This window comes from Hydra vulgaris, chromosome 06, assembly GCF_038396675.1.
Source record: "Hydra vulgaris chromosome 06, alternate assembly HydraT2T_AEP".
NCBI classification, from domain to species: Eukaryota; Metazoa; Cnidaria; class Hydrozoa; order Anthoathecata; family Hydridae; genus Hydra; species Hydra vulgaris.
The window spans coordinates 13665001-13683299 of NC_088925.1; the positions used below are offsets into that span (position 1 = coordinate 13665001).

At 28.3% G+C, this 18299-nt stretch overlaps 1 protein-coding gene across 1 annotated transcript in view; it reads right to left on the reverse strand.

Moving 5' to 3' along the window:
• Positions 1–2929, reverse strand: part of LOC100197537 (dnaJ homolog subfamily C member 7) — a 37043-nt gene extending 34114 nt beyond the window's left edge. The window contains exon 1 of the mRNA XM_065799269.1: positions 2569–2929. Within this exon, the coding sequence (XP_065655341.1) occupies positions 2569–2705 (137 nt within the window). The 5' untranslated portion in view covers positions 2706–2929. The remainder of the gene's footprint in view (positions 1–2568) is intronic.
• Between the last annotated feature and the right edge of the window lie 15370 nt (positions 2930–18299).

Consider the following 18299-nt stretch of genomic DNA (forward strand, 5'->3'; position numbering starts at 1 on the left):
TTATTACATGATGGTGTAAGGGTTCATTAATAGAGGACATCAAGCAGAATTTGAATAATAATTAGATGTAGAAGATCATGGGCTCTCTTCCGCGCAGATTTCATTAAACATAAATTGCTATATTACTTTAAAAATCGCCATTTAATACCCACCATTTAAAAAAATATTTATATTCAAAGGAATTCTCTTAAAATGAAAATGGCAATGATATATTATGATTAAAAAGAAATCAAATAGATTATTCTTAATAACAATTAATTAATATACACTGATTATTTTATAATATAAAAATATATAATTCCTAATATATCTTTGAAAATCGGAGCTTAATTTGCCGTGTCGTTGTGAAACTACATCTAATTTTTGGTTGATTTCATATTTATCTTCAATATGTTACAGACGGTATTTTAATTTATTTTTAGTGCTGTCCTGTCAATGTATGCAGCGCTACGGTGGAGTAGACGAAGAAATAGTAAAAGAAAAAATCCCACGCATTTCCGGAACACATTTTAATATCAGGAAAGAAGGATGGGGGGGGGGGGTAAGGATTGGGAAATTTTTTGACAAATTCCTAATTTTATTAAAACGCTGTATCAAATTTATTCCTGGTTAACACCCATCTATTTTATTTATTAAAAGTTAATTATTTTATTAGTGATTTTGTTGTGAAAACAAAGATTATTTTTCGAAATACCATTTGTTAAAATTATATTGTTATATATATCATTTATTAAAAAATAATTGCTGCACCTTAATTGTGTTATAAAAAAAAACTTACATTTTGTGCAAATTTTTGATACAGCCTTGAACACGTTTGTTTAAAATTTAATTTTTAGTAAAAAAAAAAAAATGTTTAGGAAGAAAAAACCGAAAAAACATTTGCGATAAAAATGAGCTAATTATATTTTAAGAATAAATAAGATTTAAATATTGAACAATATTTAATGAATTTTTAAACAAATTTGACAGTTAAGTTACACCCAAGCATTAACTTTAATTTTAATAAACTTAAATATACGTTTTTTCACAAAAAAAATAAAACAATATTTGCCATGAAAACCATAAAATAAAAAAAAGGCTCTTTAATATTTAATTTGGGCAGCATTCAAATACGGTCATCGCTGTTGAAGTGGTCTAGAATAGCCCCTGTATATATATCAGTCTTCTCCATTTGAAATTTAATGCCAGCACATGAAAAAGCGCTGACAGGTTGGTCATTTGTATATATATATATATATATATATATATATATATATATATATATATATATATATATATATATATATATATATATATATATATATATATATATATATATATATATATATATATACATATACATACATATAGAGAGAGAGAAATTTTCGGTAAAAATAAAGTATAATATTTTTATGTTTTTATTTAGGTATTCTTTTGAAAACTTCACATATGATGTAATTTTGTAAAACTGCTTGTTCTACTAGTCAAAAAACGAAACTATTTTATTCTGGAAATGCTTAAAAAATTATGAAAAAAATTGTTTTTGAATATTCTGATTTAAAAATAAAAAATGAAAAAGTTATTTCAAACAGCTATAACTGTTCCGTATTATTCTATAATCGAATATCTCATTTATAATCAACAGACTGCTAATCGATTTTTATATTATAAATTGAGTCTCTGATATAAAGTTATCAAGTTATTAAGGTTTTCAAGTTATCTAAGTTTTCAAGTTATTCAAATTTTCAAAGTTAAAAAGTAAAGTTTTAGTAAAGAAAATGCCATCTTCTGGTAACAGAGTTACACTAGCAACATATCTGAGTTGGGGTAAATAAGAAACACCTGAATTGAGTGAAAGTGAAGAAACTGCGTTTGATTTTGAAATTAAAGATACTTTGGGCTAATTTATTTAAAATGAATATTTATAAATAATTTATAACAATATATATTCCTTTTGTATGATAATAATAATAGTATATGATTTCTTCATATTTTATTTTTGCTTTTATACTTGTGCTACATTTAATACATTTAAATATATATATATATATATATATATATATATATATATATATATATATATATATATATATATATATTATATATATATATATATATATATATATATATATACATATATATATATATATATATATATACATATATATATATATATATATATATATATATATATATATATATATATATATATATATATATACATGCATATTGTCATAGCTATTTTTATTATATTTATATTATTAACAACTAAACAACTGATATTTTAACATAATTTAAATTGACATTTGAATTATATAAAAATTTACTCAAAAGAACTAAATGACTTACTCAAAAGAACTAGATGACTTACTCAAAAGAACTAGATGAATACTTAGATGACTTACGCTTACAAAACACAATTTATAGCATTGGTTTTTATTATAAAATCTATATCTTTCTAATTTTTAAAAAATATATACTTAGCCGTTCTAATAAACATATGCCATACGAAAAATTGCTAATTTGATAATGGTAGGATAAATCTCATCACACGTTTAAAAAATTTCAGTAAAAAATTTTTAAAATTACTTTGGATCAACAGGAGTAGGCTTTTCCGTGTCAGTGATATCACTATCATTATCACATATCACATTGTTAAAATTTGGTTGATCTATATCCATCATTTCATCTTGATGGCGAGCAGTCAATACCTCTGTAGTAGCCATGTTAGAAATTAGTTATATTAGGAAATTTCTCGAAATTATCGCATATAAGTTAATAATACATACCACTAAAAACTTTTTTTAGGGTCCGGTATAAGTACCCGCTTAAAACAGTTATGAACAAAAACTTAGTATATTGTATAAAGAAGCAGTAAATACTTTTTAAGAAAATTCCCACTTTTAATCATATAAAAAGTGCATTTACATGGCTGAGGCAAGAAGAAGTCAGAAAAGGGCTAAAAACCGAGCCAAAAAATAATTAATTACTTTAAAGATTACAACAGTTGAACTCTTGTAATTCGAACTCTTTTTATTCGAAGATTGATTGAAAAAAGAAAAAAAGCAGTTTTTCAAAAGAAAATAATAACCTTATAAAGTTTGTACCCCTCTTCTTAATATGGGGGGGGGGGGAGGTTAAAAATTTTATATGGTCATATTTTTTGAATGCTGTGAGATTATACTTTGAAACTTTAAATTTAGTGATGAATTAAAGTCTAATTGAGAATAGTAAAAGTAATAATTTATCAACTTGTTGCTCTCACTTTTAGGCCAAGGGGCGAGTTTTAGGGCATTTTTGTTTCCAGGCTCCATTTAACGCAATTTTTTGCAAATCATCCTTAATTGATATATAAGTATAAACATATGTTTGTACTTATTATAAAATTAATTAAATTAATTGACATAAGTTTAAACATATAATAGCTTGCTCCATGTCTGCTCAAACACCAAAAAATGCTGTTTCCGCCCCTGATCCTCTGTACTTTAGGAGTTTAAAGGGTTTACTTTCTCATCAGCATATTTAAAATTTTTTTTTTTTTTTAATTATCTAAAAAGTTTATAAAGAACATCGAGCAATAGCACGGAGCGCAATTAGATCATATTTATTGATTGTAAGAATGATTTATAAATGAATTTAATCTTTTAGCTAAGCATTTATTTTTATACACTTGTTAATTAATTGCTAGATAACAAAGGACAAAAAAATGGATTCGAAAATCCTTGAAATAAAAAATATATTTAAAAAAGCAACTTTTTTTTATACTTAGTAGATAAGCTTTATTTTACGTTGGATTTAAAGAAGGATTACTAAAATAGAAATTATTTTTACTACTAACTCTACTCAGTACCAATGCAACACACACTTTCTGCAGTTCTAAAAATAGGAATATAAATATAAATGTAAGTAAATAGAGACTTGGCAGCCCTCTGGGCTTTGTTTACCATTTCGCGACGCCATTGATTGTACCACACAACTAAATTTTAATAGCACCGCACAAAAAAAAAGGTCCTCGTTTTTTGAAATTTGCCGACTGGTCTACATTTGCCGACGGTCTGTCTAAATTCGCCGACTGACTTTCTAAAAGGGTCAAATTTGCTAAATATTATGAAGAGATTTAAATATAATCAGAGAATAAATTAGATAAAGTTTATAATATATACTCCAATCTTTAAGGTATCTATATTTTAATTATATTTATATTTTCGTGTAGATAATAATCTATATTTTTGGGTGTAAACATAAACATTGTAGTTACTTAATATTGCAACTTTATAACTTGTAATAGCTCTAAAATCTAAATAACAAATTTTGAATTGCTTTTCAACTTTCTATACTACATTTTCCGAAAAATCACTCATCAACTTATACCCCCTGTTAACTCATTCTAACTCAGCAAACACACATACAATGGATATATGTAAAACCATCTCAAATGTTGGCTTTTTTTACTAATACAAACCCAACGTTGATCCGAAATCATGTGCTTAGTAGTGGTATCAATAAAAAAATTAATACTGGCCCAACTAAAAACAGGCTGCGCAGCTACATTAGTTTGCATTTTTGAGAAATAGAAAAAGAACGTATGTCGCATGAATATGCATTTGTATACTCTTACGGAAAACAATATTCGGCATTACTGCCTATAAGAGCGCACAAAAAGCTGCTGAGTTAGTATTAGATCAATGTGATACTGATAAAAGGTAATAAATTGTAGTATTTGTTGCGATACACCGAGTTGATTTACGAACTTATAAAATTTTATTTGTCTGTTCGCTGATAAGTTGTAATTCAAATGTCTTCACGGTCAAACACAAAACCTGGATGAGAACGAAATTCAAATAAATTGGAATAAGTGCCTTAATAATATTTTTGTTGAGTTAATAACATTAGAAATTGGACTTTATTTTGCATTTTTTTTAGAACAACTAAGTAATTGGTGCTTTGCAGAAAGTTTTAAATCGCGTTATCTTCAGCGACGGTATACTTGTTAAACTTGGTTCAGTTCATAAAGGAAAGTATTAACATGTCGCAAAAGAAATAATCAAGCGTTGGTAAAAAAATTAAAAAAAGACAACCATTTAAAATGAATGTCAATAGTACCTTTATAAAAACTATAAATAATGTTTTTTTAAAATAATTTTTTTGATTTGTTTTTTTCGCAAATATGCGTTTTCTGACTTAAGATTCAACTTTAAACAATATTTTTCATGTAAAATAATTATGCTACAGCTCTAAAATTCAAATCAATTAAAAATAAAAAAATAAAAAACTATGGAAATAAACTGAAATTAATCGATTCAACATCGAATCGATGTTGGCTCGATTAATTTCAACGCATTTTCTAACATGCATAACTTTTCTGATTTGAATCCAGTCGTAACGTAGCTTTTAAATTCATCAGCAGTCAAATCATTAGGATCAGTGACTTGGATTTGTTGCCGGGCATTGGATTCTCTTTTCTTTCTAGGTGGATCTTTGAGCTTTGGAACAAATTTTCAAGTTGTTCGACGTTTTAAGGAAGCAAGAAGACGTAACTTAGGATCATTGGGGGTCTGTTCGACTGTCTGATGAACTTCAGATGCAACTTCCACAATATCATCACTGTCATCATTACTGGATGGAGTGAAAAAATGTTTTTGCCAGAGTCTTTTCGCTTCTTCAATAATTTCTTTATTTGATGAGAGTAAGAATGGGGACACTTTCGGCTCTTCAAGAATTTCTGGATTTTTGAGAAATGCGAGCAGACTAACAGTTAAGATCAGATGTCTTTTAAGAATCTCTATTTCAATTTCTTCAATCAAACGAGCACAAATAAAACTTTTCTTTGTTTGCAATTCCTCTAACAAAAGTTCTAATGCGTCTCCTGCAATGTTCAAGTCAGTATCATCGCCACTCATGGCATCCATAGCCATTTTACATGGTTGAAGAGTTGCTACTAATTCAGGAATGCTTGTCTCTAAATAAATCATGTCCAAATGATTTAAGAGTTTTTTCATTGCTGGGATTATGTCTTTGAAGGCTTTCAACATTTTCAATGCACTGTTCCATCGACTAGCAATTTGAATTTGATTCCAAGAGATTAAGCATTTTCATTAAGCTCTTTGAATAGTTTAAGTTTGTATACGAATTTTTTTTACAATAGTTCGAACATCTTCGAGAGTTTTAGTATTAGGCAATGCAGGATCGTACTCAAATGCTTCTTCATCTTCCACGTTTTCTTCGTCAAAGTTTGCTTCAGCTTCATCTTCGTCTTCATCTTCTTCTTCGTTTTTTTTTAAACTAAGCACGCTTGGTGCGTTGCAAAACTTCTGAGATGTACATGCTAACATGTGATTCTTCTTTGCTTTCGTTTAATAATATATTTTTATTCGCTCGATTGATATCTGCAATTATCTTTTTACGTTTTAGTACTCGTATCACACAAAGATGGATTTCATGATCATATCAAATGTGATGAAGTCGTTGTAAGGGGCTGTTCAAATAATATGTGATACTTTTTTTGTCGTTTTTCTAACACCCCCTCCCCCATGTGACATTTTGTGGCATTTTGAAGAACCCCCTTCTCCCCTCCCTGTGTGACGTGACAAAGACAAAAAAAAAAATTTATAAGTGAATATTTTAATTGAATCAATGTATACAAAAACGTTCTAAGTCATAAAAACTATTTTTTCGGGGAACAAGAAAAAACTTATTAAATCCAAAATTATTACTTTAATGAATTCAAAAAAAAATCTGGGTGCTTTTTGACATCTTTAAATATTAGATTTGTTGAAATATATATCAAAATTTGTGATATATATATATATGTGTTATACATAGTTAAAGTTGTCTGACTTAAAAATAGTTTTTATGACTTAAAAAGTTTTTGTATACATCGATTCAATTGTAATAGTTTATTTTTATAAAAAAATACAATTGATTTATATCTTTCTAAAAACTAAATTTGTTCCCAAATCGGACTTTGTTCTTGTCCTTCAAGTATTGGAGTTCCATGTTTTTAAATAATTTTTGAAGGCCAGTTGAGGTCAGAAGTATCAACATCGTCTTGATCATACCACTCAATTGTTTATTTGTTCGAACTTAAAAAGGCACACATGAGTTCAGATAAACGTTGAGCAACTAGGTGTTGAGGTCTAATTTTTTGAATCTTATTCGAATATCCAATACTTGAGCAAACTGTTTTGTGTTGTTTCATTGACTTGACAGTTACAAAATATAAACTGCAATTGGTACAAATTCTTTTTGGTAAGGAATTTTGAATGCATAGACATGAGTAGTCGTATGGCAATCCATTGGGATTATCTCTTTGCAAAATTGTTTTGTAAAGTGATAAGTTTAAAAAGAGAGATACAAAGTTGTTTTTTGTATTATTGCATTCAAGACCATCTTCTCCTTGGAACAAAAAAATTGGTGGTGGAAGAAAACCAGTTGGAATAAGATGAAGCAGTGAGCTGCGACGATGACCACAGCATTTTTGATCACTACATTTTACAACTTGAAGGAAGAATTGACTTTCTCTGATATGTTTAGCATCCCACTCTGCTCCGAAATGTTTTAACTGTACACATTTTTCACTGTTTGGTTTTATGTACTCGGCTTTAGTTTCAAATCCATCAATGACTGTGCTAGACCAAATTTGTGCAAGAACTTCACCTGCTTCGGCAAAGTTTGCCTTCTCCATAACTTTGTCTGTTGTTTCTCCTATTAAATTAAGATGGCTTCCAAAATGATCAAATGGAAACATAATTCCTGCTCGGTCATGGCTTAGCGGAGCCATTCTTCTCTCTACCCTGTTAAAGGCACTTTTGCCAGGAGCATTAGTGGCCACAAACATTCCGTCAAGGTCATGCTCTTTAAAATAAGCCTTGGCACAATGAATTGTTTTTTCATATCTTGGATTTTCATCTGGCCCACCATCAACAATTATAATCATGACTGGTTTGCTAACTCCATCTTCAGTAAATAAGCTGCTTTTAAATGCAGGAAGATGGTCTATTCTGTTCATGTCTTCTAAGTGACTAAGTGCTGTTGATGAATCATGTTTTGTACATCTGATTGCTATGTATGTTGCGCCAGAGTATGTGACTGCTTGTTTTTCCATGGATTCCTTTTTAATTTTTATGGCTGCAATTACTGAAGGAATAAGTTTGTGTTGAGGAGCAATTACAAAATTATGATCAGCTAAAATTACCTTGTACTCCATATGCATCATCATTGGTGCTTGTTTGCTTGCAGCTGTCAATCCAATCGGCACCCTGGTTTTATCATTATGGGAGTGAAACGTCACTTCATTAGGACCCAAAACTGCCGCAAGTTCTTCAAGGGATGATTTGGCAAATTTTGTGTCTGCATGATATTTATGCTCAGAATTTTGTGCTCTTATTAACCGGACAGGTGCAGTTTTAACATGTCTTTTTCCTTCTGTTCTCAATGATCTGCTTGGAAGTAATCTTAAGTAAACTCCTGATCTCGAGAGATTGTAACCATGATTTTTCAATTCTTCAACCAAGTTATTTAATGTTTTTACATTTCGAACCATTTCAGTTCTTCTCCTATCATCAGAAGCAGACCCTTTCATGCCAATATCTACTATTGCTTTTATTAAACTGACCTGATTACAGGCTAGCGGTCGACCTTTCGATACTGAATTTTTAATTCCACACACCCTTTTTCTAATATCTGGAACTAATGCTTCAATAGCTTTTTTTTTTTTAGTCTGTTCGACAAATTCATTATAATAGAGTGACACAAAACTTTAAAAGTAATAATAACAATAACATTAAAAATTAAAGTGCTGTAAAACTAAAATATTTATAGATCAGATGACAATCAAGAATTATATTTATGTTTAAAGATCAAATTTTAAACAACTATTAATACTAAAATTTTTAGTATATTTATACAAATATTCGTTAAAAAATAAAATTGGGTTTTTATCAGTAACATAAATTGCTTTTAAATAATCGCCCCATATCTGGTTTTTTTATGTTTGTAGAATCAAAATTTCTTTTTATGTCTGCGATTACTTACAAGTAACTTACAAAGAAACTAATTTGAATTTTTTATTTTCATTTGTTACGCTCCGTTAAACAATAAACGCTAGCTACTTGTGAGGTCGTTGCATAGCATTTTTCTTGAAAATTTTCGTATTGTGTAAAATTATCTCGGAGTTTGCAATTTTAAAAAATATGGATGTTCATTACTTTAATTTGTTTAAACGTTGCCTCATCACTCACATAGGAAAACTTTCCTTCATTAGATTTTATCAGCGTTATTACCTTCATCACTTTGTCCCTCGCTTACGCTGATGAGCTATAAACTGTCTGACGAACTCTCTCAACGTTTTTGGGAGCTTCAACCTTTGTGTAATTTTCATTCAGCTTTTGCACCAATGGATTCGCAATTTGGTTGAAACTAAGTCCAATATTAGATGCTAGTTTAGCAATAATTTCGGCAGTCAATGTTAGTTTCACATTAAAAAACGAGTCAGTCATTTTTGAGCGAGATTGATGATGCGTTGATTTTTTGGATTTATCAGCAGAAGGAACATGGCGATACTGATGGAACTTCCATAAATGAGCGTGAGTTTGATTTGTATTGTAGTCTTCTCGTTTGATGAATTTTTCCTTCGCACCGTCAGAACACAATGTGTATTCAACTAGAAACTTGTCATTTTTCGAAACTAGACAGTAGTTTTGTCATTTCAAATCAGTTCTTCTTGCAACTTTTTCCATTTCAATATTTGAATCTGTTCAATTTTAAAAATCATTAAAGTTGCAGTTACTACTTAGTTATTACTATACCAAATGTCAGTTACTACTTAGTTATTACTATACCAAATGTCATAAACTAAAATAATTTTTTTATGAATAGATTTAATAAACACTTACTTTTTAGCTTAATAAAGTGTTTTTATTTAATATATTTTTACATCTTTTTATGCGACAAATCTCATTATCAACAGAATCATAAATGAGAAAACATTGCACTGCAATTGCAACTTATGATTTTTAAAAACAATAAAACTGAGATTAATGAAAAATTATTAAAATCTTCAAAATTAGCGCCTTTTAATTTTCATATGTTTCCTTTGGAGAAATACGTGAAAAATAGTTCCTCGTGAGAAAATTTATGCTGTGGACTCTTGTTTACTCAAAAACGTTTTGACTCTTCTCATTAAATAACGAAAGCTTAAATTTTAAGGTTTTCAATAATTTTCAGTAATCTTGATTTTGTATTTTTGCATTTATTTTATCGGTATTCCGAGACCGAGATAGAAAAATGACTGAGATTTCCTAGACCGAGATGTCCGAGACGAGGGAGATCTGAAAGTATACGTCATACCAACTGCACCAAGTTTTTGTTAAGAAAAATTGTTACGTTTCTTCAATAAAATTACCAAAAATTTTCAAATGTTTTTTTACGGTGGTATATCAACATTAGTTTATATAGCATTATTCGCGGCACACAATGCGAAAAGGTACATGGACGAGTGATTTAAAAAAAGCGATTTCTTTTACTCAGCGTTTTTTCAGTATTTACTCAGCTTTATGTGAATAAAAACTTGAGCAAAATCGCGAATAAAAAATGTTGTAAAGTTTAGCAATTACTCGAAAAAAGTTGAGTAAAAACAACTGCTTTTTTTTATTCGCGCGGCCTACTAAGTCTTAAAAAAGTCTTAGTTGTTACCAGATCTAAATAGGAGAAAGAAAAATCTACAAAATAAAATCATCCTAATATCTTCATAAATTGGGATTTATAGAGTTTTTAGCAAAAAAAACATTTTGGAACATGTTTCTGAGAAATACCCCATAAAAAATTTTGCTAGCGTTGTAAATTAGTAGAATAATATTTTCTTGCTAACAAACTTGGACCGTAAAAAAACGTGACAAACTCATATTGTTTACTGTGATTTGACAAAAAAAGACTAATATTTTTTTATTACTATTATTAATTCTGAGAAAATTAATTGTTAATGTCCTTTAAAAAAATGCTTTAAATTTCATTTAGTTTGCTTTTTTTCTTTTTCTTCGCGACGCTTTGGACTCATATAAAAGGAATTGAAAACCTTATTTATACGTTGTTTATCAATTTCTTTATTAAGTGTAAGTGGCTGAGATCTCCCCATGTTTAATGTTTACTTCATAAAATTAAACTGGTTTACGTGATAAACGGGGTAGCCTGAATAACTAAGATATTGACTAATTTCGGTGGGATCCTACTTAGATGAGATGAGTGAGCCCTGCTCACGAATGTAGATGATTGGATAAAAACAAATAACGTCGTATGATGCTATTTGTTTTTATCCAATCAAAGTTATTTGTTTTTATTCAATCAAATTAATCGAATCAAAGATCATTTAAATTAAAGATATTCAAAAGTCTTTGATTGGATAAAAGAAATATTTATTTTATCTAATCAAAGACTTTCGAATGTCTTCAATTTGAATGATCTTTGATTTGGGATCCCGATCGTTTTTAAAGCAACAAAAAAATTAAAAAATTAATTTAAATGTAACTTTTAGTTGTGCAGAAAATTTTTTTTTTAATTTTTCTATCATAATTTTTCATTTTTACTTCAGGTTTTTTTAAACTACTCTTTCCACCGTTATAGTTTTAATAAGCTTATATGAAAAATACTAAATAAAAAGGCCCCCTTTAATCTAGCACTAGTTGTTGAAGATAGTAAAAATATTAAACGTGCAACAGTAGGAGGCGCTTTACTTGTTAAAGTGTACGGAAACCGATCACCAACAAGACAGATAATACATGAAACCTAACTACCTACCTAAAGATAAAACATGACCTTCTAGATTTTGTGGTGTTATGAAAAGCTGTAATAATTTATAATAATAATGTGACAAAAAAATGTAAATTTAATAACGATAAAAGCTATTTTGAAAATAAAGGGTGGCCCGCAAAAGCAAAGGATGGCCCAAAAGTCATTACACCATTTAAAATAGAAATAACTATTTATTTTTTCTCAACTTACGTTTTTCATTTTATAAACAGAAAACACACTTCTTGGAAATGAACTTTTATATGATCATGAAAATAACATCTATTTAACGGAAACAAAAAAACGCATATTAACTATAATTCTATATGTGTGTTAACAAGTCCCTGTCTTATAAGATATTTATCTAATAAATTTGATTAATATTTCACGGAAGCAAGGTAATCTACTGTTTTAGCGTGGTAGCCCTTCCGCTATCAAATATTATTGATTTATATCAGGATATTATTGATTAAGAATTGATCAGAATATTATTGATTTATATCAGTTGGGATCAACCAATAGCAGTTGCTGCAATAATGCCGATTTGTTGGTTTTGACGATTTTGGCAAATTAATGACCAAATTGTGTGCTAAGACAGAAATTCTAATACCTGACCCTAATTATAAATGCTGCAGTTTTAAAAGTAAGCGATCTTAGCAAAAGAATTAAAACAATAGAAAAAAAGTGGCCGGATAATGTTGAAATTCCGTTAAAGTTAGAGTTTTAAAGAAAGAACCTGCTAAAATTATCCTGGGTATTGGAACTAATAACTGTATAAACGATTTGTCTGAAACTACCATGGAAATATAAAAAGATCTTGTTTCCTTTATATTGAAATCAAACCAAACTTGTTCAATAAACTTATCTACACAAATCCGATTCGATAATGCAAAAGCTCAATTTACAGCGATACGTTAAAATAAAAATATTGCCGATAAAAATGATAAAATAAAAATATTGCCGATAAATTAAAACTGAAATGATAACTCAAATTTGTCTATTGAACACCTAGGGCCACGTGATCTCCACCTTAATACGCGAGGATCTGATAGATTAGCCTGAAGTCTATTTGATAGAAATTTCTATATAATTTTGGATCAATAAACTGACCTACCAAGTATCAATAAAGATCTTAGTTTTAATTCCAATTTGGATAAATTAAGGGCCAAATATCCAAAAAATGTCAGTCTAGCGTTTATAAATATTAATTCAATCCTTAATAAATTTTCTGATATTACTACCTTCATAAATAAAACTGTTGATTTACCATAAGGAAAATTCGAAAAGAACTTTTTGCTAAAGCAAAAATCCATAGGCAAAACGGATACTTCGCCAAAGTGATATACAACAAGCTCGTTATACACGAGTTTACTAAAAAGAATTCCGACGATGCTCAAAATTTAAAATCTGAATTGATTTGATCTTAATTAATATTTATATATATATAAAGTAAAATTATTGAAACTATTTGTTAATCTATATTCTTTATTTTTAAAAATGGAAATGAAAACTCTAAAAAATAGAGATTTTGGAAATCTAAACTTTGACCCATTTCGGGAGGTTATTATTAATAACTTATCTAATGAAAACTTATATAATAACTTAATATATATAATAAAATAATAACTTAGGACAAAAATTGTTTTATATATATTAACAAAAAACTTTTAAATTAATAGTGGTAATAAATATTATTGATATTATGGCAGTTACATTTGTTGAAATTAAAAAAATGATTAAAGACTTGTTTACAAACTACAAAGTGGAGACGGAAGCAGCGCTAAAACAACAAGAAAGCAACTTTATTAGTATCGTTAGTTCAAATACCAAAATCTTAAACGAAAGATTAGACAAAGTAGAAAAAATATTTTAGAGAACGCTAAAAAAATATCAACACTGGCAGCAGAAGTTGAAGAAATAAAGGTTAGTCTAAATTTTCATGAGGAACTTATTAAAAAAAAAAAAAATTCGTTAGATATTTTCATAAAAAATAAATCTAACCATAATGAAATACAAAATAACAACACTGACCTCAAAAAAATTAACAGTAAGCTAAGAGAAATTGAAGATAGAACAAGGAGGAACAATCTAAGAGTTGACGGAATTAAAGAAGATGATAATGAAACCTGGCTGGAAAGCGAACAAAAAGTAAAAGAAATATTTAATGAGTACTTGGGTGTAGAAAATGTAAAAATTGAAAGAGCACATAGAGCTGGTAAAAAAGGTGTAAAAGAGAACAGAACAATTGTTCTGAAATTATTGGACTTTAAAGATAAGGAGAAAATTTTAAGAAATGCCTCAAAGTTAAAAGGAAAAAATATATATATTAACGAAGATTACTGCATGGAAACGAATAAAATAAGAAAGGAATTGCGTGAAAAAATGAAAATTGAAAGAAAGTTGGGAAAATTTGCTTACATATCATACGACAAGCTTATTGTACGCGAGTGGAAGACAAATAAAAAGTAATTTTTTACTTATTTTATTTACGGTTTATTTAATTCTTATTTATTTTTTTGGATATTTTTATTGATAATATATCAATAACGAAACCCTTTAAAATGAATCCGAAAACGTTTGAATACGAAAGTCTTTTTGAAAACATTTCAGATAAGGTTTTTAAAATAAATGATCAAAATACTTTTGATAAATATGACCTTGACAAAAACTTTATTGATAACTTTTTATTAATGAACATGGAAACACCTTACATGTTTCCAGATGAAATAAATAAGTATTTAAAAGATGTTAAACCTTATGAGAGACTTCTCTTGTTCATCTTAATATTAGAAGTGCTAAAGCAAATTTTGAAAACTTTAAAATATTCTTAGAGGAAAGCAATTTTATTTTTAATATTATTTGTTTAAGCGAAACATGGTTAACTGATGACGAATTTAACGAAAGCACGCTTTTTCAATTAAATAACTATGAAGGAGTGCATTTGCAGAGGAAATCGAAAAAAAGAGGCGGGGTGTTGTAATTTACATCAAAAATAGTTTGCGGTATAAATTACGAAACGACCTATGCACATCTAATTACGACAGGGAATTTGTTTCTATTGAAATCATTAACAATGACTCTAAAAATACCTTAATATCATGCTGTTATAAACCGCCACAAACATCAACAGAAATATTCTCAAATCATCTTCAAAATATTATTTTGAAAAGCTTACAAGAAAAAAAAAATTATTTATCCTAGGAGATTTTAATCTTAATGCTCTAAATTATGAAAGTAATATAGAAACACAAAGTTTTTACAATAATTTATTTCAATTTGGTGTAATTCCACTTATAAATAAACCAACCCGAATTACAAAAAATTCGGCAACACTAATAGATAATATACTAACAAATTCTTTATTTGAAATCTCCTTAAAAAAAGGAGTAACTAAAACATTTATATCGGATCACTTTCCGATATTTATTTCAATAAGTACCTCAAATAAAATTAAAATAAATGAAAAAAAAACACTCAAGGCGACATTTTTCTTTGGATAGCCAGGTTAACTTTAAAAGTGAGTTAGCCAATATTGATTGGTCAAATTTAGAATCCTCAAATGATACCAATTTAATGTATAATACGTTTATAGATATTTTTGTATTTCTTTATGATAAACACTTCCCCAAAGTAGTGAAAACAATTTAATTTAAAGACATAAATTCACCTTGGTTGAGTAAAGGTCTTAAAAAATCATCTAAGCCGAAACAACGATTATATATAAAGTACCTTAAAAAAAATGCGATAAAACAAAATCGGAATACAAGAGTTATGCAAGTCTCTTTGAGAAAATTAAAAAACCGCTAAAGCTAATTATTATAATAAACTACTTGATAAGTGTCAAACAGATTCTAGGAAAACATGGCAATTATTAAATGAAATTATTGGTAAACCAAAAATTAACAAACCGTGCTTTCCTAAAACTATAAAAATCAACCACAAAACAATATAAACGCAATTCCTTTCTTATTTTATTCGTTTTCATGCAGTAATCTTCGTTAATATATATATTTTTTCCTTTTAACTTTGAGGCATTTCTTAAAATTTTCTCCTTATCTTTAAAAAAGTTGAAAACCTCATTGCAAATGAGTTTAACAACTTCTTTGTTAATATAGGATCTAAACTTGCTTCCCAAGTTCCTAGTGCAAATAAATCTTTTGATAAATATTTAGATCGTAATAAAAATGAATTGAATAACGAAAAACTAACCATGTTAGAATTTAACGATGCTTTTAAAAGCCTAAAAAGAAACAAAGCAACCGGAATCGACGACATCAATAGCAACATTATAATTAATTGCCAAAACGAGCTTAAAGTTCCTTTATTTAAAATATTTAAACACTCCTTAGAGGAAGGTATCTTTCCTGAAAAACTGAAAACTGCGAAAGTAAAACCTATTTTTAAATCAGGAGATACAAGTGAAATAGGCAATTACAGACTAATATCAATACTTTCTACATTCTCTAAGATACTTGAGAGAATTATGCACAATAGAGTATATACTTTTTTTAAAGAAAATAATTTTATTTACTCCAAGCAATTCGGCTTTCAAAAAAATACATCAGCTGAACACGCAATCCTTCACCTAGTTGACGAAATAAAAAACTCTTTTACAAACGGAGAAGTTACATTAGGTGTATTCATAGATCTCTCTAAGGCTTTTGATACAGTCGACCACAAAATATTATTATCAAAGCTTAACATGTATGGCATAAGGGGTAGAACGAACAAATGGGTAGAAAGCTACTAAGATAAACGTGTGCAATCTATATACTATGGAGATAATAAACTCTCTAATCCTTCCATATTAAAGTGTGGTGTTCCTCAGGGTTCAATACTTGGGCCTTTGCTTTTTTTAATCTACGTTAACGATCTCTATCGGGCATCAAAAAGAATTTCAACTATAATGTTTGCTGATGATAGCAACTTTTTTATCTCCGGAAAAATTATATACGAACTGTGCGTAGAAATGAATCAAGAATTAGAAAAAATTTCTGGATGGTTTAGGGCAAATAAACTTTCTATTAACTTAAGTAAAACGAAGTTTTCTTTATTTCATCCTTCTTATAAAAAAAAAGAAGTTGAATCTTCTCGTCCAAAATTGTTTATTGAAAATAGAGAAGTAAGTAGGGATAATGTTACTAAATTTTTAGGTGTTTTTATTGACGAAAATCTAAATTGGAATAAACATATCGCCTATTTAAGTAGTAAAATATCTAAAAGTATCGGAATAATATACCGATCACGCCATTTATTGAAAAATCCGCTACTCAAACAAATCTACTATAGCTTTGTTCAAAGTTATTTAAATTACGGTAATACAGCATGGGGTAGTACCTATAAAAGCAAACTAGAACCTCTCTATCGTAAACAGAAGCATGCTATACGAGTAATTAATTTTAAAAATAAAAATGATAATTTTAAAAATAAAAACGATTGATGATAAGACCTTTTGGTCTTCTGCAAGTTTCCCGCGTTCTTCTTAAAGTTCGTATTTTATTATGTAATCACGAAAATGTATACTATGGAACAAAAAATACATAACACAAAAAAAAAAACATAAATATTTTTCAAGAAACTCAAATGAACTTAATCGACATACCGTATTTTAGTCCTTTTGACTTCAAAGTATCAAAACATCTTCATTCATTTTCTATATTACACGTAAACATTTGAAGCATGCAGCAAAATATTGAGCGGTTGAAACAATTTTTAAGTATTTAAATTACGTTTTCGATGTCATAGCTCTTACAGAGACTTGGCATGATACAGAAAGTTCTGTTGAATGGAATTTTATCTATAGTTTGCAATCTTATAAATGAGTTAGCCAACCAAGAGCCAGCGGGAATAAAGGTGGAGGATTAAGGGTTTATGTCTCCGATAAATATATGTACAAAGTTAAATAAGTGCAATGTTTCTCTAATTCTAACTACGAAAGTCTTTTCATCGAAATTATAAACAATAAACATAGTAATATATTAGTAGGATGTTTTTATCGTCTGCCAAATGGTAAAATTAAACCATTTAAAAATTAAATTAAATTAAGTAACATTAAATTTTGTAATATTAATAAACTAACGTGTAGATTAAAACAAGAATCATGGAGTGATGTATATAAATGCAATGATACTAACGAAGCTTTTAATAACTTTTTAAGTACATTCTTAAAACACTACAATGAAACCTGTCCATATGAGGATATTAAAGTTAAGGCAAAAGCTATTGCTAATCCATGGATGACCAAATTGCTATTAAAATGCTCAAAAAAAAAGCAAAAATTATATAACAAATTTTCTAAAAAATAAAAAACACAAAAAATGAACTAAATTACAAAAAATATAAATACTTTTACCAACCACTAATCAAAAATGCAGAAAAAAGTTATTTCAGTAGGCTAATTTCGAATTGCCAATTCAATAGTAAAAAAACATGGCCCATAATTAATAACATCATCGGAAAAGACAAAAATATTGCTCCTTCACTGCCTAAGAGAATTAATATTAACAACACCGATATATTCTGTCAAAACCTAATCTCAA